We start from the raw sequence: 27,963 nt of genomic DNA, 5'->3' as shown, positions 1-27,963 counted from the left end.
CCCGCTGATTACACATCTGGTGCAGGTGAGGAGGAGCCGCGCAGGTGCCAATGATCACCGGTGTCTGGGAACTGGGTCAGCCACGCCCCCTGCAGAGTCAGAGGAGAGGGAAAGAGCAGCAGCCACAAAAACAACACTAATAATAAAATTGAGGAGAAGGTGCAGGTGGAATCGTAACAGTACCTCCCCTCAAAGAGCGCCTCCTGGCGCTAGGCCAGGCTTATCCGGATGGGACCGATGGAAGTCCCTCAGCAAATCTTTGTCCAGGATGAAATGGCGTGGTACCCAAGATCTCTCCTCCGGGCCGTACCCCTTCCAGTCGACGAGGTACTGGTGACCCCGGCCCCTGCGTCGGCTGTCCAGGATACGCCTGGCTGTGTAGGCCTCCCCCCCGTCGATAAACCTGGGTGGAGGAGGAGGGTTGGAGGGTGGGACCAGGTCCGACTCCTCCACTGGTTTAAGGAGTGAGACGTGGAAGGTCGGGTGGACTCGTAGAGCTCTAGGAAGCTTCAGGCGGGCGGCGGACTTGTTGACCATCCGCTCGATGACGAACGGCCCAATGAACCGAGGCGCCAACTTCCGGGACTCGACCTGTAGGGGAAGGTCTTTAGATGACAGCCATACCTTTTGTCCCGGGCGATAGTCTGGAGCCGGGATGCGGTGGCGATTGGCCTGCCTCTGGCTCTGGATGGAAGATCGTTGAAGGGATGACCGGACCTGTCTCCACACCGCGTGGCACCGGCGAAGGTAGGTCTGGACAGAAGGAACGGCGACCTCCTCCTCCTGGAAGTCGAAGAGGGGTGGTTGGTAGCCCAGGGTCGCCATGAATGGAGAGATGCCGGTAGATGCGGAGACCAGGGAATTGTGCGCGTATTCCACCCATGGAAGCATGGAACTCCAGGAGGCGGGGTGGCGGGCGGCGACACAACGGAGGGCACTCTCCATGCTCTGGTTGGCCCGTTCTGTTTGGCCGTTAGACTGGGGGTGATAGCCCGACGTGAGGCTGGTGGACGCCCCCAACGCCGAGCAGAACGCCTTCCAGACCTGGGAGGTGAACTGAGGCCCTCTGTCCGAGACGATGTCCTGCGGGAACCCGTGGAGTCTGAAGACGTGTTCGACTAGGAGGTCCCCCGTCTCGATGGCAGTTGGGAGCTTGGTGAGCGGTATATAGTGGACGGACTTCGAAAACCGGTCCACCACCGTCAGGACCGTGGTGTTTAGGCGAGACGGTGGTAGACCGGTAACGAAGTCCACCGCAATGTGGGACCAGGGACGACGTGGGATGGAGAGCGGCTGCAGGAGACCAGCTGGAGGGCGGTTCGAGGTCTTCCCTCGGGCACAGACGGGACAGGCTCGGACGAACTCGGCAGTGTCCTGAGGCATGGAGGACCACCAAAATCGCTGGCGGAGGAACCGGAGAGTGCGATTGAGGCCGGGATGACATGTGAGCTTAGAGCCATGTGCCCACTGTAACACCTCCGATCGTGCCGCGCCCGGGACGAAGAGCCGATTGGGAGGGCCGTCCCCTGGGTCTGGTTCCTCTCCTTGGGCCAGACGAACCCTCTCCTCCACCGGCCAGGAAGCGGCTCCCACGATGCAAGCTGGGGGAATGATCGGCTCGGGAGACAGAGAAGGTGGATCAGGTGAGAATAGTCGAGATGCGTCTGGTTTAACGTTCCTTGACCCAGGTCGGAAGGTAAGGGTAAAAACAAATCTCCCCAGGAACAGGGCCCAACGTGCCTGCCTGGAGTTGAGACGTTTAGCGTCTCGTAAATAAGATAAGTTTTTATGGTCTGTCCAAACGATAAAAGGAAAAGACGCACCTTCCAACCAGTGCCGCCACTCTTGGAGTGCCAGCACGACCGCCAACAGCTCCCTGTTCCCCACGTCATAGTTCGCCTCGGCCGGAGAAAGGCGTCGGCTGAAGAAAGCGCATGGGTGCAGCTTTTGGTCGGCAGGCGAGCGTTGTGAGAGAACGGCTCCAACTCCAGTGTCGGAGGCGTCGACCTCGACAACAAACTGTAGGGAAGAGTCAGGGTGGGAGAGGATAGGTGCAGATGTGAACAGTACCTTGAGTCTCTGGAAGGAGTTCTCGGCGTCATCGGACCAGCAGAATGGTTGCAGCGGAGAGGTGAGTCGAGTGAGGGGTCCAGCCACCTTGCTGTAGTCCCGGATGAATCGCCGGTAGAAGTTCGCGAAACCCAGGAATCGCTGCAGCTGCTTCCGGTTGGAGGGGGTCGGCCAGTCCCTCACCGCGCTGATCTTGGCCGGATCTGGAGACAGCTTACCCTGGTCGATAATGAAGCCAAGGAAAGGAACTGATGAAGCGTGGAAGACGCACTTCTCTGCCTTGGCATACAGTTTGTTCTCCAGCAGTCTTTGCAGCACCATGCGGACATGCTGGACGTGTTCCTGCTCGGACTCCGAGAAGATGAGGATGTCATCCAAATACACGAACAGGAATTTGTCCAGCATGTCACGCAGAATGTCGTTGACTAGGTGCTGAAAGACTGCTGGAGCGTTCGTTAATCCAAAAGGCATGACAAGGTATTCAAAATGTCCCATTGGCGTGTTGAAGGCGGTCTTCCATTCATCGCCCTCTCTGATGCGAACCAGATGGTACGCGTTGCGAAGGTCGAGTTTGGAGAATACTTTAGCCTTGCACAGAGGGCTGAAGGCAGCGTCCATAAGCGGAAGCGCGTATTTGTTGTGGACCGTGATCTCATTGAGACCACGATAGTCGATACACGGGCGCAGGGTACCATCTTTCTTCTGAACAAAGAAGAAACCGGCTCCGACAGGGGATGAAGAGGGACGAATGAGACCAGCGGCCAGAGACTGGTTGACGTATTCCTCCATGCATGAGCGTTCGGTCTGGGAGAGGTTATACAGCCGTCGGGAAGGTAATGTGGACCCCGGAAGCAGGTCAATGCCGCAGTCGTATGGTCGATGGGGAGGAAGTGAGAGAGCCAAGTCCTTGGAGAACACCTCCCCGAGGTCGTGGTACGCCGCCGGAATCGTGGAAAGATCTGGTGGCTTGGGAACCGGAACCGGAGAGGTCGAAGGAGCGGGCAGTGCTGAGCGGAGGCAGCGGGAGTGACATGGAACGCTCCAGCTGGAGAGTTGCCCAGACGACCAGTCGAACCGGGGATTGTGGAGCGCCAACCAGGGCAGGCCCAGCACGATCGGGGAGGAAGACGACGGAATCAGGAACAATTGAAGCAGCTCGTGGTGGTTGCCGGACAGGACCAGGGCGATGGGTCTGGTGCGATGAGTGACTGTGGCCAGGATCTTGCCGTCGAGGTCGTGGATCTCCTTCGGAGTCTCGAGCGGGATCGTGGGGATCCCGGCCTGGAGGGCAGTGTCTAAGTCCAGGAAACAGTCGTCCGCGCCTGAATCGACCAGACAGGGAAGCGTGACCGACTTCTGGTCCCACCGGAGTTGACCAGGGAGGATCACGCGCTTCTTTGCGGGACAGGAAACGGCACCGCCCGCCAACACTCCTGCGTGTGTTGGCGGACTTAGTCTTTTGGCCGTACTGGACAGTTTGCCCGTTGATGGCCCAGTTCGCCGCAGGAGAGGCAGGCCCCGCTTCTCACCCTCACCGTCCGCTCCGCGGAGGTGAGTCGAGTACGCCCCAGCTGCATCGGTTCAGGTGAACCAGGAAGGGTAGAAAAAGGAGGCAGAGGAATGGGAACCGGATTGTGGGGACGTGAGTGGCTAGTGACGCGCCGGCTACTCGCCGTTCTCTCTCGATCCCTCTCCTGGATGCGATTATCGAGCATGATACACAAGGCAATGAGTGAATCTAAATCGTGGGCGTCGTTCCGTGTTGCTAGTCATCGCGTATTTCTCTATTCAGATTTCTAACGAACATAGCGCGCAGCGCCGCGTCGTTCCACGAACTCTCCGCAGCGTGAATGCGGAACTGAATAGAAAAATCGGCCACCGACGAATTGCCCTGTTCAGTGTTGATTAATTTGGTGGAGATGTCGGACTCCTGAGGAGAGTGATCGAAAACCTTGCACAACTGGGTGGTGAACGACGAGTAGCTAACGGAAGCGGGGGCTGCGTGCGATAGCGTGGCCGTTGCCCACTGAGCGGCTCGCCCCGACAACAAATTTACCACGAAGGCTATCTTGGCGTTGTCATCGGGGTAGGTGCGTGGTTGAAGGCTAAAGACTAGCGAGCATTGAAAAAGGAAGCTTGTGCATTTACCAATCTCCCCGGAGAATCGTTCGGGGATGGGGACAAAAGGTTCCCGCGGCGAACTAGCGGAAGTGGCTAAGTCAGCGCTACTAGCCGCAACTACCCGCTCCGCGCTAGCGGAAACGGACGTGGCGGAGGCTACGGGAGGGTTAGCCGACCTAGCAGCATTAGCCGAAAGTTCGCGGAGTGAAAGAGAGATTTCGGCAAGCATCTGACTATGGCGCCCGATGAGTGCGCCCTGGGCGGAAATAGCCTGTTTTAATGCGTCAAAGTCCGCCGGGTCCATGTTGGTCAGATCATTATGTAATGCTTAGTGGCGTGGACCCGAAAGCAGACGGAGACGGAGGTGGCTATTTCAAAACAATATAAATTTATTTACAAAAGGTATAACAAAAAACGACTTCCCAGAAGTGGGAAGCGATAGGGGATAGATGGAGGGATAGGAGGAAAATTGTCTTTGCAGCTACTGCGGGGCGACTCGGCAGGTCGGCGGAAATCCAGAGTGGAAACAACTCACGAACGTGGTACAGGAGATCCCAGGAGGATAGGGAGACCGGAACAGCCAAGGGGTTGAAGACCAGCAGGAGACGTGACGACCTGGAGCGGAGACGAACGGGTAAGTATCTTTGTGAGGTAAGTACAGCGAGAGAGCTAGCCGCATGACTTTACCCATGTACGTTCGAAAACGATCTGACACCGGTGAGGAGAAATGGCTCCGCCTTTAAGCCCCGCTGATTACACATCTGGTGCAGGTGAGGAGGAGCCGCGCAGGTGCCAATGATCACCGGTGTCTGGGAACTGGGTCAGCCACGCCCCCTGCAGAGTCAGAGGAGAGGGAAAGAGCAGCAGCCACAAAAACAACACTAATAATAAAATTGAGGAGAAGGTGCAGGTGGAATCGTAACATAATATATGTAAGTAGACCTTCATAACTAACATATATGTGCAGCAGGACCACTCTATGTGACCTTTAAACACTTTTTTTTTAATTTTATCAAAGAACATGATGATCTGCATGAATCAGAATTTAGTTTGAAACAACTTGTTGCGTATCATTTCCCTTCAGCTGCGTGAATCTCACCAACAACACGACATATTTGAAGAACACTGACGTCATAAATAAATGGCATAAGAGCACAGTTTCTTTTCATTATCTTCTAATCACTTAGTGCAGACAGTCATTAGCAATCTGAAGTGGCGTAAAAAATTCCAAAACGTCAAATCAAAGCTTTCAAATCATGAAATTACACCTGTGGGGAGACAATAACGCACAGTTTAACACACGTCGTCATTGTTCTCTGTAGCGCTGGATGATTCAGAGTTCACAAAGCACACGTGTGTGTGTGTGTGTGTGTGTGTGTGTGTGTGTGTGTGTGTGTGTGTGTGTGTGTGTGTGTCGTCATAACAAGGACGTATAATGAGACTGAATAGTTTCAGACACACACACACACACACACACACGGTGCTGCACATTGGGACAGATGGAGTGACAGGACAGCAACAAGTGTTAGAACACAGCTACGGCAAAAGATGGGAGGTGAAAATGAAGTGCTGACGATTAAAGGGTTAAAGAGAAGAGGGTAGAAAGATGGTTGCCTCAGCAACAGCAGCCAACATTTTCTCTCTCTCTCTTTTTTTTTTTTTAATCAATCCCTCTTGCATGCACACACACACACACACACACACACATTCACACTTACTGTACATCCACGTACACATGTTGTCATCTCTTCCCCTCCCTCCCTCCCTCCCTCGCCCTCCTCCATCTCCTCTGTGGCACAGAGATACAGTTATGGAATCGTATATTAGCGCAGCCGCTGTTCCGAGAATAGATTTCTCTTCAAAGGAATGATGTGTTTGTCTGATGCTGCTGCTGTGAAATATCAGGTGTTTCAAACCATGACTTTCACCATGCAGCAGAGTCACGTCATATTAAACACTGTCCTGGTCGGTTTTTGTCCAGGATTGTCATATATATTATCATCATGTTCACAACTTTAAAGTTATTAAATTCATTTTCTCGTCACAATTTTGTGTCCGAGATCAAATTAAATGTTAAATGGAGTATTGTAGGTTACGATGTCCTCTTTCCAGTTTAATATTATACATTATGAGTTACAGCAGGCTTCACACTGGACTTACACATTCAAAGCAGTTGCCGATTCCTTTCCTTTGCCTGGAATGAGATGCAGAAAGATTTTCAACTTAAAAGCATGAGCTAACTGGATGTTTTTTTTAGGAGAACGCTGGACGACCTGGAGGCAGATTCTCGCTGATTTATGGGGTTGTTTTTTATGATTCTGTGGGGTTTTGATTATTTGATGTTTTTGTGTAGTATATTAATGGCTGCTGACTGTTTGTAACTGTGCTGTTGTCTTGTCCAGAACACACTTGAAAAGGAGATTTTTTTTAATCTCAATGTAGGAGCCATACATGTAGGTATTGCAAATTGTATTAATTGCTTATGGATTGCTGGAATTTCTGCTCACTTGGGATTGGCACATGGGTGATTGACTGAAAGCACAAAGCAGCAGTGCCTACAAAAAAAGGTTAAAAAGTGAATTTTTACCGCTCAATAAACCCAGTTATTTAGCAGTTTGCGCTGCTGCTGTATTCACACAAAGACTCCCTCGGTCAGGTCTGATAGTTTTACTTTCCAGAGTTTTTTTTTTTTCACGTGAAGGACGCAGCATACAAATAATTTGACTATTACTTCTGTTCATAAGGATCAAACTTAGTTACAGAAAATCACACGCCTACTCAATAAGTACTCAGTACGATACGATACGATACGATACGATACGATACGATACGATACGATACGATACGATACGATACGATACATTACGATACGATACATTACAATACATTACGATACGATACGATATATTACGATACGATGCGATACATTACAATACGATGCGATACGATACGGTACATTACGATACAATACGAAACACGACATTACGACACGATACATTACAATATGATACGATATGATACATTACGATACAATACAATACGATACGCTACGCTACGTTACAATGCGATACGATACATTACGATGCGATATGATACATTATACGATACGATGTGATACGCTACATTACAATACGATATGATACGATGCGATACATTACGAAACATTACCATACGATAAAAATTTGATACATTACGATACGATACGATACACTAAGATAAACTTTACTTATCCCACAAAGGGGAAATTCACTTGTTACAGCAGCAAAAAAAAAACTGTGAAGACCGACGTGTGCAGACAGCAATATTAGACGACACAAAACAAGCAAGGGATTAAGGAAAAGTAAAACAGAGAAAAAGGACTATAGTCTATGTGCATTATGGTGTGTGTGTGTGTGTGTGTGTGTGTATGGTTGGCACAGAGGGAGAAGACGACAGAGTGTCTGAGTTCACTGTCCGATCACATGAGGAGCATGTGGATGTAGTAACTGTGAGTGACGTCTGCGTTTTCTTTGCATGACACACTGTGTATACAGGGGGCCGTATTAAACAGGCTTGTTGTACATGTATGTGTGTGTGTGTGTGATGTCACACAGTATATGTACACATTCTATACTGTGTGACATATTACTGGAGAGAGAGAGAGAGAGAGAGAGAGGCAGAGGGAGTGCAGACCCCCAAGGAAGAGTGGAGTAATAAAGCACCGGGGTCCGCCATGAGTCACAAGGACAGAACAGAGCTGATGATGGTACCATCAAATTTAATGGGCTGAAGGTAAGAGGCTGGGTGAGAGTGGGAGTGGGAGAGGAGAGGAGTGGAGGAGCTGCTGAGGGGGAGGCAAAGCAGAGGGGGCGCTCTTTACCATTTCACATTCCGTTATACAGCTGATGTGAATGATGATCACAATATGTGTGCCTGAGAACCTTGGCACCACGATTCTCTCGTGTCCCACTCAACACGATCCACCTCTCCATCTAACCCTTGGATCAGCGTGTTTCAACACTTTCATCCCTGCTGTTTTGGATGCTGATGCCGAAGCCTATAGACAGCCTCCTCCTCCTCCTCCTCCTCCTCCTCTACCTCTTTTGCACTCTCCCTCCATCCCTCCCGGTATCCGTAGTGATTGGAGGCAGGGTTCTGAGGTTGCTAGGAGACAAGCAGGAGTGTGGCAGCAGCAGGACTCAGTAGCAGAGAAAGTTGTATATGACAGGACATTAGGAGAGAGTGCTCCCTGCTGGCAGATACTGGACATGTCCACCAAAAAAATCAAATCAAATGTCAAGCAGAAGGATCACACAGAGGTGAGTGTGTATGTGTTTGTTTTTAAGAAGGACAGAGACATTAAGGGTTGTGCAGTGTTGTTGTTTGTGTGTGTGTTTTGATGACCATATTTGGTCAGTCCCCTCTAATGGTGGTGAACAGAGTGAAAAGCGATGATGTCCCTTTGAGGAAACAGACACATCTTTATCTGAAGACAACTCAATGACTTTTGTGCATCTTCGCGTTTCTCGTCAGTCACAGATTTAGATGCTCTCGTTCTTTGATCTGGACGAGTTCCACTGAGACTGTGAGTGGGACATCGCGCCTGCAACAATCAAAGTTCATCATCTCATTTTTTCAGTTTTCAAAGCTGCAGCCCATTCTGCTGATTTAACACTTTTCATGTCGACTGGACGCTAATATTGATATTTGAAGGACGCTCCAGGAGCAGACGGATAAAAGACTGAGAGATAACTTTAATAGCAGACACTTCAAAGGCCCTGGTGTTATTTTCTGAAATAAAATAGGGGCTATTTGTCATGTCTGTAATGCCAGAGCAGATTGTGAGCATCTTGATCACAGCTCTGTGTTTGTTGTATGACTCTGACTCCCTGTGGTCATCATGGAAACTGCAAATCACAGCTTTTTTTTTTATCTCACTGGCTGTTGCTACAGGAACAGAATGCTGCAGCATACTGATGTTGTCTGGCCTAGTATTTCATCCTTTTTACCTATATAGAACTTTAACAGTGTGAGTTTATATGCAGTATTAAACGACATGAGGCTTATCTCAACATGGTTATTTTTATCGATATATCAAAAACATCCACCTCAGAGCTGCAGTGAAACCAGTGATAATCTTAAAAGTGATGTCACAGATATTGTAACCATCTGTCTCTCTATGAGCTGCTATATTTCACATTCTCTATTTCTGTTTCCACTCTTTGTAAATATGTGTTTGTAATCTGCTGGACATGTGAATGTATGTCCTTTTCCTCACTCGTGTGAGGGTCTAAGGACAGAGGCTCTAAGGGCAGAGGGTCTAAGGATAGAGTGTTAGGACAGAGGGTCTAAGAACAGAGGGTCTAAGGAGAGAGAGTCTAAATACTGTGGGTCTAAGGATAGAGAGTTTAAATACTGTGGGTCTAAGGATAGAGTCTAAGGACAGAGGGTCTAAGGATAGAGTCTAAGGACAGAGGGTCTAAGGATAGAGAGTCTAAGGATAGAGAGTCTAAGGACAGAAGGTCTAAGGACAGAGAGTCTAAGGACAGAGAGTCTAAGGACAGAGGGTCCAAGGACAGAGAGTCTAAGGATAGAGAGTCTAAGGACAGAAGGTCTAAGGACAGAGAGTCTAAGGATAGAGAGTCTAAGGACAGAAGGTTTAAGGACAGAGGGTCTGAGGACAGAGAGTCTAAGGACAGAGGGTCTAAGGACAGAGGGTCTAAAGACAGAGGGTCTAAGGACAGAGAGTCTAAGGACAGAGGGTCTAAGGACAGAGAGTCTAAGGACAGAGGGTCTAAGGATAGACTGAGTCACTTGATGTACAGACTGTAAAACCCTTCATGGCAAATGTCAGATCTTGGGCTATATGAATAAAATAGAATTGAATGTGTTCAAAAGGGACTCAATGAACTGAAGAAATAAGCACAGACTGCTGTAACGCCCCCTATGGCCACCTAACTATAGATTTAGCCATAATTAAAACATAGTTAAGTATTTTCATGGAAAAACACAATGTACCGACAACAGAATGTTGGGATTACTGTAAAAAGCAACAGACTGGGAATGAAAGTGAGCGTGTGTCTGCTGCATGATGGACCGTACAAACTTTATATAGGTTTAGGTCCCTTTATTTAACCTATATAGGTAAATTATATAGGTTAAATATACCTCTCTGTCCAGGAGAAACTCACCCACACTAGCGTATCTATCCTCTGTCCTCTGGTTGAGACATTTTTGAGAGGGATACTGAGGCTTTTTATAGCTGCAGCCTGGTTATGTTGGACTAAAACATACTGTTTGACTGCACCGTTGTCATCATGTTCCCTCAATGTCTCAGGACATAACACGGTCCTTTTATGGCTCAATAAAATAGATTTTTTTTATTATCGTTATTCCACCTTTAAATGCCACATTCTTTCTTAAAAATGTTATCCAGCCATCAGCTCTCAGAATGGATTTATTACAGCTTTTTCTATTTTATATATATTCACAGGCATCATCAGTGATATAACAAGTCCTCCAGCCCTCACACCTTCACATTAAAACCACTCTTAAGAATGGATTGTATCCGTGGAGAGCAGCGGGAACACATCGCTGCCTCTTATCCAGGCCTTTCACTGTCAGTGCACTCAGGTTATAAAACAATGTTCCATGATCCATGGGAGTTTTAATTGCCCATTCTTTTGCCTGAGTGACACACACACACACACATATATATATATATATATATATAGCGCCATCACTGTCTCGGACCTTTTAAAAAAAAATAAGAATCCGCTCGCCCACTGCAGGCATATTCAACACGTTACCAATGAATTCAATGTAAATGTTTGTACTGGTGCAAAATGTCCTCTTTAGTCGTGGCATGTCAAGGACACATGGAGAGAGCTTACTTATCCACTCTCAGCGCCGAGTGCAGACACGTTCTCAGAGATCTGGAGAGGTAGACGTGTCAAAATAAAGACGCACTGTGCTCTCCTCGCACATTATTTTTCGTCTCGGTAAATATGAACGTGTTTTTTATATAAAGTCGTTCATTCAAGGATGTAAGGATGTGTATTTTTTTAGTACAGTAGCCTACAGAGACGTATGGGAGCTAGAATAATACAATATAATTCACATTGCGTTTTTGATTTGCATACATTTAACTGCTTTATTCTGACTGAGAAGAAAAGATAAATAGACGCAAACTGTGCAATCAGATGCTACATGTTCGTGAAGGTAAAGGAAGTGCTAATTGGAATCACAACAGGAGCCGGTGGCTGCTTGATTGTGTGCGTGGGTCTATAATGGATTGTGTGCATGTCGTGGAGGACATTGCTTGCGTTGGAAAACCAGGGGCCGCTCTCTCTCTCTCTCTATGAACAGCTGTGGACTTTGAGCTTCGTCTGTAGAAGATTTTGTGACCTTGTCTGTGATAGAGAGCAGTCTGTGTGTGTGTGTATCCCAGCAGGCGTTCCTGTTGATTGGACAAGCCTGGCTGGCTGACTTGCTGGCCCCACAGTATCATTGCCTTTTATCTCACCTCTCAGCTCTTTCACTTCTACTTGGCCCCGCAATAACAGGTACACAACCGCTTGCGCACTGCAAGGTTTTTACAGCGACACACACACACACACACACACACACACGCGCGCACGAGATTGTCGGGTATGAAATTACACATGAAAAAGCAAGTGTAGACACGTAGCCTAAAAATTATCCACAGTTAAGGCTCTGTGATGCAGTTGCTATGGCAACTATGATAGAAATAGACGTATCTGCTCAGGAATGAAATGTATTGAACTGTTGTTTGGAGACTGAGAGCGATTTTACTCTCGTGATTGACAGCTAAAGTAAGAGATTGCATACAGATGTGTGTGTGTGTGTGTGCTTGTTTGCTGACACAGTGTGTGTGTGTGTGTGACACACTGCAGTGCATTAAAAGTGCAGCTCCATGGATGGGGGGGCATAGGGCACATCATTACGATGATAGGAGAGTGGGAGTGGGCCTGCGCCGCATTCCCTGGCCCCCCGTGTGAACGCAGATAAGCTTTAGCATCAGATGAACACAATACGTTTTAATGGGAAAAGGATTGCGTTTGTAGCACGTCTATTGTTGTCGTGGTCATGATGATGTTTTGCGAGCGCGGCGTGTCAAACATTAACCAGCGGCTGCGTATTAGTGGAATGGTTTCGGTGGCCTCTCGTGTGTGGATTTCAGCATTTCACTACAATCTTCCTCTGATGCCGTAACAACTATTTAGTCTCAAATTGCCCTTTATCTTTGCTGGACTCATTCATTTCTGCCATAAGCTAAAATTGCCTTTTCAGCCTTGCCTCCTGTCCATATTGCCTATACCCTCCATCCAGGCTGCTCTTAGTCACTTTCTCTTCAGATTAAATAAGAACAAAGGAGATGTGTCCACCAAACACTAAGACATTAAAAAAAAAATAAATAATAATAATAATATTTTTTTATTTTTTTATTTTAGTCTATGTTGGATTTTTTTTTGGGGGGGGTGAAATATAGGTGAATTAAAAAAAATCTGTGAAATAGCAAAAGCTTCAGCAGAGAGGGAGGGGAGATGGCGGGATGTGATGGAGAGAGATGAGGGAGGGGGTGCAGGAATATGAGTGTGTATGCATTTTCAAGGCGGTCTTTCTGTTGCAAGAAAAACACACACACACACACACACACACACACACAGTAGTCTAACAGGAAAACGAAGAGGTCGAGCTCCTGATGAAGACATGCAAATGCAATTTAGTAACGGAAAGTGACGCCCGAGGTCTTCGCGTGATCGTGGAGATGCGTGTAATTTTAGTTGGAGAAAGGTGGAGGAATCACCTCAGCTGTGTGTGAAAGAGGGGGAGAGAGAGAGAGAGAGAAAGGGAGAGAGGGGGGGACGGAGGAGAGCGGAGGGGGCGGGGGTGTATGGACCTCACTGCCGACGGGACCCACAGGCTCCCCGATTGTGCTCCGCTCTCATCATTTTTGGAGGTGAGGACAAAAGAAAAGAGGGGGGCATCGGAAGAAAGGCCCGGGATCTGAGTGTCGTGACGGCCCCCCGACTTCGCCGCCGCTGGTCGGGGTTGTCTGGACTCAAAGCTGGGTGAGGGAGAAGGCGGCGGAGCAGTCGACTCGAGCCTGGGGTTTCCTGCCACAGCAGCGGGATTGTCACAAAACAGCCTTTCACTCTTCGAGGGGCCTTGTATCGCTGCCGTTTTCAGGTATGCACACACACCAGTGTTGTTAGCTAGCCCCATCTGTCTCCGATCTGTCTTGCTCGGCTCTCGCTGGCAAACATTTGCTGCGTGTGTTCGAGGGAAAATGTCAGTTCTGCGTAACGATAATCGTCCGATGCAGAGTGTGTCTAGTGTGTGCGTTATTTATGCTAGCTATCCCATTAACCGAGAGTCCTTTTTGGCTGTGTATGAGGGGGGGAAACATCTGCACCTAATCACCTCTCTTTTGTAGCTAGCCGCTGCTCCGTGTCTTTAGCCCGAGCTGTCGCCTCATTCACGTCCTCGAACCCGTGTTGTTCCTGCAAATAAGCTGGCTTGCTTTTTAAAAAAAAATGCTAACTGGCGTTCTTAGCTTAGCTAGCTGCCAACACATGCAACTACTAGCTGGCACATTCAATTTGCAGTGTGAGGTATTCTTGCTAGCGCTAACGCTGCCAGAGCTAAGACATGCAGCTCTCCAGGGCTAACTGTAATGCGTATACCTCGCTATTGGCTAACGTAGCCGCTAAAGCTATTGTACAGAAGCCAGTGTTGTGTTAATGACAGTGTGACACGGTTAGACAAATGAAACGCAGCGTGCGTTTTTATCATTATCGGATAAAACGTTGCGTATATGCGCCAATCAATTAGGCAGCCGTGCAGCTGATTGACTCTCAGACAGACTGCATCGAGTCAGATTTCATTAATGCTGCTGCACTGTTGTGTGTATTGTTAATGCTGCTGCTGATGCTGCTGCTGCTGCGTGGTTCGTGCACAGTGAGCTGCTGTGATTAATTAGTAATCAGATTATGGATTAATCAGCGGATGGAGATGAATACTCTCCTCCTAACTTTATGTTCGGCATCAGTGCAGTGTTTGCTGATTTGACCCTTCAGTGTGACACTGTGACACAGATCTGTGTGTGATAATGCGGTTTGCAGAGTTCCTCCATCACGTCAATGATGCACAAACACAGTTAATGATCACTAATAACAGTTTGGCTAACTGTTAGAGACAAAGTTCACTGACCTTTATTATTATTATTATTATTATTTATTTATTTATTTACTCCCTTTTTTTGCATGTCAGCTTGTTATTGACATTGGCTTTTGAAAGTCTGGGCAGCAAAAACAAGATTTTCTCCAAATCAGATTCAAACCACATTTGGAGGAGGTGATTTAAATCAGATTTCCACAGCTAAGTCTCACTATGAAACACCGTGGCTGCTCAAAAAGGCTGCTCAAATCGTCTTTTGCGTCACTCCTCATGTGACACATGACAATGTCAAACCGGTGCTGCAGAGCACAGCAAAGCAAAGCTGGTTGCAATATATATATAATATATGTTGTTGTTCTTCTGCACTGGGACTCTACAGGGCACTTTTGTGTTTGGAGAGTGAGATGATGCACCTCCATTTTTCTTGCGTTAATGTTTGAAAGCTGCACCACTAATGTAGCCATGCCTATGTTGTTGCCAAAGCAACCCATGCACATTGGTTTGTAATGTGTGGACACAGAAAACCAATTTGCTCACTTGTAATTCAGATTGCTTGATTTAATTTGAGCAAAAAAAAAAAATAGGGATTTGCCTGCACAGTGAAAACCGATCAGGATTAATTATAAATAACAAAATTGAACGGATTGCCAGAATTCTAAGCCACGAGGCTCAGGTTGAGTCTACGCTTGCGCGTAAAGTCGCTCTAATTTGTTGGCTAATTAACCGTTTTACAGTGTATTTGAAACAAACAATAGAACCGTGTGTCACACGTGGTAACGATGTGTTCTGACCCCATAAACGTGGCATCATCCCTTTTTAAGTTTCAACCCCTAATAATTAAAGGCCGTTAAAACGAGTTAAACACCCCGACAGTTGAAGGCGTTTAGTGTCCTTGTAAAGACGTGGGAGATGCAGGGCCTCTGTCTTGGCTCCACAGTTCTGTTTGTTTACATGTGTCTGTGACTTTGTCTCATGCTGCTTTGTTGTTAATGTTGTGCTGTTGCCAACCCACTTTTCTCTCCATCAGCTCTGTTTGTTATCTGCCAGCAGAGACAGCTTAGGCATGTAAAAGCGCCAGCCACAGTAAAGGCTGTACCCTCAGTGCATATTAAAACAGGAGTGTCGAGATGACGCTACCAGCCTTTTACACAGTGAACTGAGGAGTGCCGAGTGGATCGTATGTGCCACAAGGAATGTTAACATGACTGTAGGGTTATCTATTTGTGATAGACCTGTGGAATTATCTTTTGGTGCATTATATGAGACGATCCACTGAATTGTAAATACAGATGTAATTGGTGATCCTTGTTGTTTTTCTTTTTGCCACGAGTGCAGCTTCAGCAGTTTTGAAATGAAAGCAAAGGCTCAGATCTAATTTCATCAATATAGTTTGAGCCTGCATTTGGTAATTGTTTCACATTTACCACAAAACTGAATTAAATTGACGAATAAAGAGCAACCTGAATGATTAAATATCAAACTGTCTTCAGCCCAGAATGAATTTGAGGAGTATTATGTGACCGCTCGTTTTTTTTGTATTTAATTACGACAGAAGGAACTTTGGCACAGGAGGTAGTCAACAAATGTTGCTCTTTCATTATTTGATGCTAACCCTTTTGATTTATCCTTTGTGTTTGCAGAGTTTCAAGTCATCTGGTCAGGAAATCCTGGAAAACGAACCGATCCACATGGAAATACTGAGAAGAAGCAGAGAATTGGAGCTTGAACGGACTGAACTTGAAGTGGAATAAATGGATTACCCTCCTTTAAGAAAATTGTTGCCATGGAACTAGGTAGAATTAAATTATGGTTTACAGCAAAAAACCAAGATAAGATGGCTGTGTGCTGAAGATTCAACACAGGAGAGCACCAAGAAGAATCTGAATGGCGACTTGAGAAAAGAACAATTATTTAAACGGGGACCAAAGACCTCTGCAGTCCAAATGAATGCATGCAGCAGCAGCTGAAAGAAAGCAGCATTTGAAAAAGGAATGAACAAGAAAGAGGACGTCTCTAAAAGCATTACACTTAGCATCCACAAGTAATGAGAATATCAATGGAGTGTTTGCCTCCGGGAGTGTTAAGTAAGGGGCTGTGTTCAGCCCTCTTGATTCTGTTTATGCAGTTTTTGCCTCACAGAGGTGTGAGTCAGGTCAAACATTTTGAGGAAGTGAAGGACTACTGTGACGGAACACAGTCTCAATGGTTTTGAGATTTTTTATTTTTTTTGTTGTTGTTGTTCAAAATGCTATTGGATTATTAGTCTTTTTAATCCAAGCATAGATGTGCTTGCTTGAGCTGCTATTACAGCAGAGCATACACGTGTAAAGACATTTGCTGTGTTGAGCATCTCGTATGGTGGTGTGCCTGCTCAGTGCCAAACCGCTTTAGCTTTGTGGGATGACTTCACACTTCTAATTTTCTACATATCTGCAGTAGGAACTCGCTTCGCTACTTATTCTTTTACTAATTTTGTTTTTTTGAGACCCATCTATAAGCAAACATTTTTAAGTGAAAACAACCATCACACCGAGTTGTGCCATTTGGCCTTTTTATATATTGAGGAGGAAAAAAAAGCATTATCTGTTCAACGTTCTGCTACAAAAGCATGATTACAACATCTGTAATATCTGCTGTAGCTCTTTTGAGGATCTCAAAAGCATTTTCTTGTTTTACTGCCAGGTCATAGACTCTCTTTTTCATTTATGGTTACTGCCATAAGCCTTCCAGCTCCTGATCAGAAACATTCCCTGATTTAGACAATTTCTTTGACAGAAATTTCACTTTTTAATACAGACTTTGGGGGAAAAAATGCAGAATTTTCCTAACAGTCCAGCTCCCACATCTCTACCCCATGGGTTCAGTGGGAGGGGCGGAGGGGGGGCTCCATATCCCCCTCAGCCAGCAGACCCCCAGATCTCCCCACGGATAACGGATGATTATGCAGGGATGCAACAACAGAGTCTGCACAGAGGCCACCACCACCCCAGTCAAGCCAGCCACATGCTTTCTTACACTGCGAGAAACAGAGGACCCATAGAGGCACCACCAACACAGGGTAACATTCACAGTGGTAATAGCAACAACCCCTACAGAAAGGACGCTGTGGATTATTATTTTTCAATGGGTGGAAAGGACAGGCACAGAAGGGGAGGTATGGCTTACGGGGCTGGCTTTGGGTACCCCAATATTGATGGACATATACCTCACCACTACCGCCATGCTGGATCTGGCTCTGCGCCATCATCTGGCCTGATGTCTCCATATCCAGTAGAGTATGGTTCTGGTAGTGTTTCAGGTGGAGGTGCTGGTGCTGGAGCCTTTTCACCTACTCATCAGTACAACATGAGTCAGAACCCTGCAATGCAGTCAGTGCCAGGTTCTCAAATGCAGCATCGTCAGCATGGGCAAAACTTCCCAACTGTCCACCATGGTCAGCAGCATAGGACCTATCCCCACTCCGGGCACAGAATGACCCTACCGTACCCACACTACTCCCCACAGAGTGGAGCATCCTCGGGGGCATCAGGAATGTACAGCCCCCCACCACAGAGATATCTTGATGGGGCAGCTAGCACTGGATTCGAATCCAAAGTCAACAGTTCTCCCAGTCTCAACTCCAGTTCAAACTCTGTCTCCAGTTCACTTGCTGCTAACAATGTGGGGCCAATGGAGAATGTACAACAGAGTTACCATGCTTCAAATTATCCTGGATATTCCCCACAGACACATTCTCTTCATAAACAGGCCACACTACAGCACCGCAACTCACAGCACAATTTAGGGGTAGGTTATGACAATTCTCTCAAGATGCAGCACCAGGGCCCTTCTCCAGGGTCTCTGTACACTAAACATCATCAAGCCTCCAATCAAAGTATACCTCAAGCAGCCTCTCAAGAAATAGCCAAATCCCCAATGCACCCCAATGCTCAACAAACCCAAATCAACCAAAACTTTAGCCCAATCTCAAACCCATCTCCAGCTGCCTCAGCAGTGCATTCTCCCAGCTGTAGCTCCTCACCGTCCCCTTTGATGAGTGTTCCAGAGGCACATGGAAACCCCTCAGGTCATGGTCCTTCAAATCCTCCGACATCAAACCCCCGTAGCAGCCATGGTCATGGCAGATTACTGCAGACGATGCCTCAGTTAAGTCCCACACCCAACTCGAATAGCAGCATAAGTAGTTGTGGAAGCAGTGGCAGTCATAAAGCTCACAGCATGAATTCAGTAGGAGGGAGCAGTCTCCTTCCGACAGGCCGCAACAAAATGGGTCTAGGTGCAGGAATGGGAACCCGAGAAGACGTTTATACATCTTCTCCTCTTGATAAAATCCATGATGCAGGCCTGAATAGTCTCAATGCCTTGAGCTCACAAGTAGCCAATTTACCAAACACAATTCAGCATATGCTCCTCACGGACACAGTGCTTTCGCAGAAGAAAAAAGATGGTGCGCTGATGCAACAGGCAATACATGGCATGTCCGTTTCACAGCCACGGAGTCGAAATGCAAGTGCAGCCTCGAGTACGAGCACAGTCAAAGATGGAAGTGCAGTGGGGAGTGCTGATGGTGCCAGCTTAGATGCCGGTGCCGATGAGGACTCCACCTTGGTGTCAGTTGGAGGATCGTTGGGTACCAAGATGGAGCGTGAGGAACAGTTTTCTGAGGGGGAACACGGCAGAGTGAGGCAGATAAGTGGTGCAAGCAGTGGATCTGAAGGAGCTGGTTATCACCACAGTCAAACCCAACCTCACGCTGAACAAGCATCCAGTGTGAAAACAGCCAACACGGGCGCACTATCAAAAGAACCAAGTGTTTCCGAAGCAAAAACAAACGCAGCTCATGATCCTTGTTCTTTATCGTCTCCGTCCTTTGGATGTCAGTCATCAGAGGCTGGACCCATTTCACATTCAACTCCAGCAGTTTCATCATCCCCTTCATCCACCTCCTCCAGTGTTCCGCCTCTCCAGCCAAACCGTTTCCCCGAGCCTGGGTTAACGTATAACGACAACAGAGGTGGCCACAGGATGGCAACGGAGGTTAAAAACGAAGTCATCAAAAATGAAAGTGAGTGCCCTGTTGGAAAACCAGAGAAAGGCAGAAGCCGAATGCGGCAAGATACAGAGGTCAATACTCAAAATTGTCAGGAGAAAGAAAATAAGTTGCTCACTTCATCTAGATTACACAATAATGAGAGGGAGGAAAAGCATGCCTCTGAAGAACAGCTAACTGCAAGTGGTGTTGGCGTCATTGTTTCAGCTCGATCTGAGGGGAGTCATGCTGAAAAAGGCAAGCACCCTCAAGACAACGTTAATGAAGAGAAACAGTCACACTCTTATTTGAGAGAGTCAAACAGTCATAATGGAGAGGAAGGAATAGATTTGAGTCTGTATTCCTCCCACCACCAGAAATCAAACTTTGGACGGCCTCAAAATCCTCCTCAGTCTGGACCGCATAAATATGGCTACCCAGAATCAACATATGGCTCAGATTTGTCAATGAAGAAGAGGGGGAGGACTGGTGCTGCGACTGTAATGGAATCAAATTCCAGATACTTGGGATATCAACAGTCACAAACAGCTTATGGCCCAGTGAATCCAAAAGACATTGGTTCCGTAGCAGAGGCGTTGGTAAAGAGAGGGCAAGGGGCAGGGGGTAAAGTTCATGAGGACAACTCACAGATGCAACAGTTTCCCAGTCTGTTACAAGAGGTTCTTCAAGGTTATAATTTAGATAGACGTTATAGCAGACCAGAGCAGGCCTTTCCTACTCATCTCCAAGTCCAACAACAGTTTCAAACCAGACACCCATATGGCATGCCTGAGAATATGAGGATGCAAAGTGGATTAATTGAAGCTTCAGGTCATTCTGCCCAAATGGGCAGCTCTGCAAAGCCCTCGCATCCAAACCTGAGACATGGAAGTGAGCCTGATTTTGTCACCACAGAACCTCAGGCTTCAGTTAAGTCGGAAGTATCAAATGCTGACAAACCTGACTTGGCTGTGTCCCAGAGTCATTTACCACAGGCTACGGAGTCTCAGCAACCCCCAACCAAACATATAAACTTAGCCGACTATACTCTGCCACAGAGAAAAGTTTTATCTAGTGCGTCTACTCCATCGTCTGCTGTTCAGCAGCTGCTTTTGCAAGAGCCAGAGCCGCTCACAGGTAGCACTGGTCAAACTGAGACTCAAAAACCATCAGCCTCTATATTAGCCCCATCAGAGCGACGCTCTGTCATCTGTGATGTATCGCCAAACCGACGCAGCACACCAGAAAGGGACCGAGAGTGCGACAGAGAGAGAGAGCGGGAAAAAAGTCAGAGTGGCGCCTCCGTGATTCAACAGCCATTTTCCTCTCCAACAGCAGCCAGTGATCTGAGTAAAAAAGATACAGGAGAGAAACAAGTGAAAATGGAAATGATATCAAAAGAGATCGACCAAGATGTAAATTCACAAACTGATCATCATGGCAGTGGTGGAGCTAACGACGTCGATATGGAATATCATCCCAGGTCCGTTCATCCGTCTGTTGTAATGAACGCTGACCCCTATAGGCGAGGAAATGTGGACATGCCCCCCTTGTCTTCTCATCCTATGAGCTCTAATCCTTTATCTTCACCTTCAAGGCACCAGTCCTATCTTCACACTGTTGATTTATCAACTGGCAGTGGCAGCAGTTTTCCTGGATATCGATATGGAGATACAAGAGATGGTAACATAATGCCACGCAGTAGCCCCCATTTCCCCCCTCACCATCCATACCACAACATGTCCCACCAGGCTCAAGCCGCAAATAAGCTTCAAATGTATCCTCACCCTCGTGGTCTCCCTCATCACTCGCATGAGATGAGCGACTGGGTGAAAGCAATGAACAGGCCATCGAAGGACATGATGATGCAGCCCATCTCTCCAGGAAGACACAAGGCCAACCCATCAGAGCAGAGACAGAGGATGATCTCCCAAACTGAAATGCCCGGTGAACAGCATTCAACCAAAACATCGCTGCATCATCAAAGCCCTTACTTTGATATGAAAATGTGGGAGTCGACGCACCCAGGCAGAGAAGCTCCAAGAATAATGGAAGGAGACTCCTACTTCAGAACACAGCCCCCACCACCTCCCCCTCCTCCTGCCCCAGTAGCTCCAGTAGGCCCTGCTCCCTCACAGATGATTCAAGGCCAAAATGCTGCTGAACCTGAGGGTGCCCGAGGATCCACAGAGGAAACCAAACATCCCCGCCCTCCTCCCACAACCAGTTCCATCAAGCCTCCAGCTGACATGAACTCTACTGTGCCACAGGTGCGTCAGACAAAAGCAGGAGGTTCTGGAGACACAAATCCACTAATACTGAGGAGGAGAGTTCGTTCTTTTATCTCCCCTATTCCCGCCAAAAGGCAGCTGCAGGATGCATCTCAGCAAAGGGCTGCCACAAACTCCCATCACTCCCCTGGGGCTCAGACTGACATCAGCCATCACAGTGAAGAGGACTCTACCAGTTCAGATATTCCCTGTCCCAGGCTGTCTTCCCCCATGCATGGAGAAAACGCATATTCACAAGCTTTATCTCCATCAAGTGGTAATTCCAAGGTTTTGGCTCCCAGGAAAGGGCGAGGCTTGAAACTGGAGGCGATCGTGCAGAAAATCACCCCAAATAATAAAAAGCCACCAGGTCATGCTGACGATGATTCAAATAGTTACTCTGGTTTCTCTCACCCAGAAATACCAACTTTTAATGATTCACAGGACCAAGACCTTGCACATTTCCCCCGAGTTGCAGGAGGGAGTGATGGTTACATGGATGACAGTCATTCATTGAGCAGCATGATTCCCTTCAGAGGAGTTGATGAGACTGGACCTTTACCTCCGTCTGCTTACCCATGTGATCCCCTTCAGACATCTCAAACCCACAAACAAGATTTTGACTTTGGATTAGGTGCCGCTGTGGCATCTGCATCTGATGACAAGGAGGACTTTGCTTTACTCGGACCTTTACCACCACCTCCTCCTGTTCCTCGCCCAGTCCAGGGTTCCCCTCCTCCGTCCTCTTCAGCCTTGTCAGATATTCAGCATTTCACCAACACTTATCAGCAGCTCGAGACAAGACGGGGAGAGCAGTCTGCTGCTAACCTTCTCCGACAGAAACTTCAAGAATCTGGCATGGGATTCGAGGACTATCCTGGTAGCGACTACTATGGAACCACTCCACCCCACCATAGCCAGACTCAAGGACACATGCTGAACAGACACCAGATGTCCTCTGGAAGGTCCAGTCTGTCTCCACAAGATTTAAAATCCTCTGATCTTGTGCCTAAAGGCTATTTCCCATCTGGTAAGAAAAAGGGCAGGCCTGTAGGGAGCGTGAATAAACAAAAACGGGCCCAGAGCCAATCCCAGACACAGTCTCCGACCCAGACTCAAGTCCAGACACAGAACACGACTTCTATGGGTGTTAGTCCAGCCACACCCACTCCAGCCACTGCTCCAACTCCACAGATGGTGCATTCTACCAGCAACTCACCAACACCTTCAGTAACTCCACTGATGGATGATAAAGACCCTCCCCTGCTGGCTCCACCCATTTTAACCCAGGTTGTCAAAGTGGACGTTGAGAGTGAGGACACGCAGCCAGAGACTGAGGTCAAACCTATACGGCGGAGGCGCAGAGGTGTCAAAGATGAAGATGAGCCACTAGAAGCGAGAGGGCGTCAGAGACGTAGAAGAAGAGGCACAACAGCAGCAGCAATATCAGTGGCTAAAGACGACCCAGATACACCGTTGGCGGGAGGTAGCAGTCTGCGCCCAAACAGAGCTTTCTTGGATCCAAGTAGAAAAGGCTTGTTTGTTCCCCACATACATGTGGAAAAAAAAGTACCAGAGATTGGAGCAGTGTGCACCATTGTAAATGCTGAAGAGGAGAAAATGAAAGGAGAGCGTAGTGCAGTCGGGGGGAAAGCAGCAGGCGCAAGTGGAATTGATTCTCTCCTGACCTCAGCTTTTTCCTCTCAGTTATCAAGGAGAGACAGAGAATCTGAGCAAAGGAACTCCGATGAGGTGGAAACTACACTTGAGTCAGGAAAAGCACTTCCTTCATCCGGCTATGTTGTTTCGGGGCCTGTGATCACAGAGACCAATCACTCTGGCCGCCTGCTTTGTTGCCTCTGTCAGAAATGGGCAAATTACAAACACCTTGGAGATCTCTACGGACCTTTCTATCCCGCTGAATATGCGGCAAAGCTCCCCAAGAATCAGCCTCAGGTCAGACAGTGTCAAGCACCCACAGGCGCAATTAAAACGGGACCAAATTCAGACGCCAACTCAAACGCTCTGAGCTCTGTCCAAGATTCACAACCTCAAGAGGTTCAATTTAACAAGCCTTCAACCGAGAGCGACTATGCAGTCAGCCTCGATTCAAACACGACATCGCTGAGCACTCCACTTCGAACAGCTTCCCCAAGTGGAAGAGAGTATTTAATGATGCATGTGGCTGGCCATCTCAGTCACACCACCTCCTCTTCCTCCTCCTCCTCCTCCTCCTTCTCCTCCATTGCGACCACCACCACCAGTAAAGCAACGTCTCTTACCTGGGACATGAATCTAGATATACGACCCATTCCTGAGCTCAAGAGAGAGCCGGACCACGAGACTGACCAGCAGGAGCTGCAGAAGCAGCTGCAGACGCCCACAGACGAAGCTCAACAACGACCTCAACACAGAAAGCTGACCTCGCATCCCCGCTTCAAGAGGAGACACAAATCCAGCGAGGATTCTCCCAGGATGGTGCCGTCCAACAGCAAAGCGTCGCTGCCCTTCCAGCCCCCTCCTCCGGCCCTGGACTCTCTGGGACCCTTGGCACAACTCGCTCAGCTTCCGCAGATGCCCCTGGACCCAGAGGAGCTGTGGGTCCACGAAGGATGCATCGTGTGGACCAGTGGGGTGTACCTCGTCAACGGGAGGCTGTACGGCCTCCAGGAGGCACTAGATGGCGCCAGGGAAACAGTGAGTGTTTAGATTTACAGCTTCTCATTTTCTGCTCTTGATTTAATAGCTTGAAATGCAGCTTGTGTCTGACAGTGGTTTAAAATAAAGAGTTAATTGATTATGATTTTCCGAGGCCCTCAGCTCTCCTTCACCCTGTCATACAGTTTCTAAGACGTATTGATTTCTTCTTCTCTCTCATTCTGACTCAGAGCTGCTCGTACTGTGAGGTGGTCGGCTCAACGCTGGGCTGTTACAGTAAAGGCTGCACACTTCGATATCACTACATGTGTGCTATGGAAGCAGGTGAGCGCATGCATTAACTACAGACACTACTGGTGTGAGTCTGTGTGAGTGTGCAGTGTTTAGAGTTTCTTTCTTTCCCTCAGATTGCTCTCTGAATGAAGACAACTTCTCACTGCGGTGTCCGAAGCACAAGGTAAAGAAGGAGAGGTTCGTTTCCGTATTGTTTCTTTTTTCAAAAATTTGGTGCGACTTTTTGTTTTGTTTTCACCACCTAATCAAACGCGGCTTAGTAAACCCCGGCAATATTCTCTGTCACAGTCTACCCAGAGCATCCGGACAGCCAAGTCAGTGTACCTGGAGCAGTCAGAGAGAGGCTGAGAGACATGAAGAGGAGGAACAGATGCAGGAGTCTGGGAGCTGTAAGTTTACACTCAGCTGTACTTTTCTTTTGTGTATGTTCTTTTTGTGTGGATTGGAATAGCACTTTATTCAATTAAGACAACAAGACAACCGCTATACAGTTTGTTTTGTGTACAAGAGAATAGAACTGTGTATTTATATTCATTTCATCCACTTTGCTGTCTCTGCTATAACACCCGAGGCTAATATTTGGTGCTACTAGTTAGCCAGTGTGCTGTTTTTGTTTTTATCTCACTGTTTTCTATTTGTCACTCATCACAACAGCCTAATTGCTAAAGCGCAAACACACAGGAAACCCAGACAAATCAGCAGTTCCCATGATGCCATGCTGCTTCCCAACGTCCTCAAACTAGTTATTGTTTTCATTGCGGGACCCCAAGTGGCTGAAATGACATACTGTGCATTTAATTTTGTTGTTTATTATATTCTTCTCTGTCCCACACATACTAAATTCTGGACTGGAAAAACATCACTTTCCTCATTAAATGGTAGCCTGAATGTAATGCCAGCTTGTTCAGTGACCAGAAATATATTTGAATATAGAAAACAACGTTCTCCATCATTATTTGGTTGCAGAAAATGGACAGTAATGTGTTGCCATGTGGCTGATTTTTTGATTCAGTTTAATTAAGATTACAGCAGATTACAGTGGGTGTCCTGCAGAGTTTTCAGTACATGTCGTTTAGCCTTTCCCTTAAATGTCACAGATGAGTAATTTAGATACAGGGTAGGCTCAGAGGCATTTCTACAGTCTATAGGGGCCCCAAGCAAAAATTCCCAGGGGCCCCTTCCAACCAGTGTTCATCACCATTATGTTATAAATAATCTGACACCAACAAAAACATTTTCCCCCGAAATGAATGAATTAACATGGAAAAACCCTGTAGTTAAAAAGTATGTGTAAATATAATTGTAAAGAACAATAAAATACTGTAAAAAGCTTTTAAAAAAAAAAAAAACTATATAAACTTAAAGATATGCATGACACTGTAAATAATCCTCTTCATTTTCCAACTTGCAGAACGATAACTTCACACAGGTTAAAGTGAGGTGGGGCCCCTTTAGGGAGGTTTCCTACTGAGATGTCATTGCAAATCGGCCCATTGTTTTTTAAGGGGGACGGGGAGGCGACTGGTCACTGCACATTTCAGTAAAAACAGCCCTCAGGCTCCGAGTGTCGGGGGGCCCCCTATCAGCTCGGGGCCCCAAGCAGTTGCCTGCCTTCCCTGTTCACAAGTGGCTGCCGGTAGGTCGTGTTGTCGTTGTGATTTCCCGTGGACGCTAGTGAAGTGCTGAGTCGTAGAGTCAATTTTATTAGTAAAAAATTGCGGATTTCGGAAACAAGAGAGACGGTTATCGTATCAAAATGTCAGAACGCCAGCACTACTTTGTTTGACCCCCTTTGTACAAATTTGTCTCGGTACAATAGTACGCTAAACTTTCATAGGTTTCCGGTGGATGTGTGTCAAAGCTATTATTATTGTTTCTCTGCTGAAGAAACTGTTATACGTGGATGTCGATGATGATGCTTCTCTGTTTTTGTTGTGTTTCTTGCCAAAGGCTATTTTGGACAGTGGAAGACTGAGAATCCTGATGCGGCTCCGTACATGTAAAGGACAGGACTGGCATCTGTGATGGAGAACAACGAAAGGGAATGTACAATTTCTCCACAGGAATCAGCATTATTTACATTTAAGACAATGGCGGAAAATTAACTCCCTTTTTTTTTTTTTTTTTTTTGGAGAAAATAATTGCTCTTAAAAACAAACAAAAAAAACAAAGAAGAAAAAACATGAACATGCAACACAGGAAGAGCTACAAGAAAATATAATACAAAAAAAACAACAACTACAAAGGTCAAAGTGGAATAAAAAGAGATGTCATGACTGATGGAGGAACTAAAGGAACGTTAAAACAACAAAGGAAGCAAACTCTCTGGGCTTACTTTGATTTTCTTGCGACGCCATCAAAGTGTTAAACACTTGTTTATCATCGTCTTTATTATTGTTTACCTTTTTTTTTTTTTTTTAATTCAAGAGAAAAAAAAAGGTTTTTCCAGGTTTTCTTTTGTTCGCTTTGAAGCTGCATAACATTGGGAGCAAGCTCGTCCAGAAAAGACGAGGCGAGAACGTTGTATCCTCTCGCGTCTAGTATTTTATCTCACGATATAAGGATGGTCACAATTATTCTTTTAATCCTCATCATCATTATTATTATTATTATTATTATTTTGTATCCTCCTTTTGTATTTACTCATCAAAATGAAATGGATGTATTTTACTTGAGTTAACCAGCACATGAATTGGATTATTTCTTCTTCTTTCTTTTTTTTTCTTCCTCTCCCATTTCTGGAGAGGGAGGAAGGAGCCAGAGTGTTTGGATTGTCGGGGTGGAGTTTGCCACAAAGACATTATTGCCTTGAAGAGAACGGACATCTGTTGCCTTTTTTCAAAAAGTCACGTGTATGTGTGCGAAGTTGCGCGTCTGTATGTGCGAGCGTGAGAGAGAAAATGAAAAAAAAAAAAAAAGAAATAGCCAATATCTGAGTCTTTGATTCCATTTTGGTCCTTTTTGAAAAGTGTTCTTATTTTTCATCAACTTGGGGATTTTTACGGTACAGTATAGTATTCATGAAAAATCAGATGGACGGTCTTATTTTTCAAGTACAAAGAAATTGTTTGTAATGTACAAAGAGAAGGACAGCCTTGTAAGAAGAGGAGATAACACTATGGACGAATGCGCGTCTGCCGTCTTTATCTGTAGAGAAAAGAGGCGGACGCTGAAGAGTTTTCGTGTACTGGGTGCACGAGTGTGAATGTTCTGCATAGGAAGTTGCATTTGACTGTCGGTCCCTCAGACAGTGATGATGATTTTTTTTTTTTTTTTTGGGATCTTGAAAACCCAGGAGAGAAAGTGTCGATACAAGAGTCTGTGATCGGCCATCTGCAC

The 27,963-nt window shown here is 46.7% G+C and overlaps 1 protein-coding gene across 1 annotated transcript; it reads left to right on the top strand.

Annotated features, from left to right (window-relative positions):
* Window positions 1–17,184: 17,184 nt before the first annotated feature.
* On the top strand, window positions 17,185–26,799 carry tcf20 (transcription factor 20; the record flags this gene model as incomplete). Its single annotated transcript, XM_083897028.1, has 5 exons — window positions 17,185–24,369; window positions 24,561–24,654; window positions 24,738–24,801; window positions 24,913–25,013; window positions 26,575–26,799. The coding sequence occupies 5 exons, from the start codon at window positions 17,185–17,187 to the stop codon at window positions 26,625–26,627; spliced, it is 7,497 nt and encodes a 2,498-aa protein (XP_083753154.1). The 3' UTR covers window positions 26,628–26,799.
* Window positions 26,800–27,963: the final 1,164 nt, after the last annotated feature.

Source organism: Microchirus variegatus (assembly GCF_963457635.1).
Source record: "Microchirus variegatus genome assembly, chromosome: 10".
Lineage (NCBI taxonomy): Eukaryota > Metazoa > Chordata > Actinopteri > Pleuronectiformes > Soleidae > Microchirus > Microchirus variegatus.
This window is presented reverse-complemented; position numbering and strand designations above follow the sequence as displayed.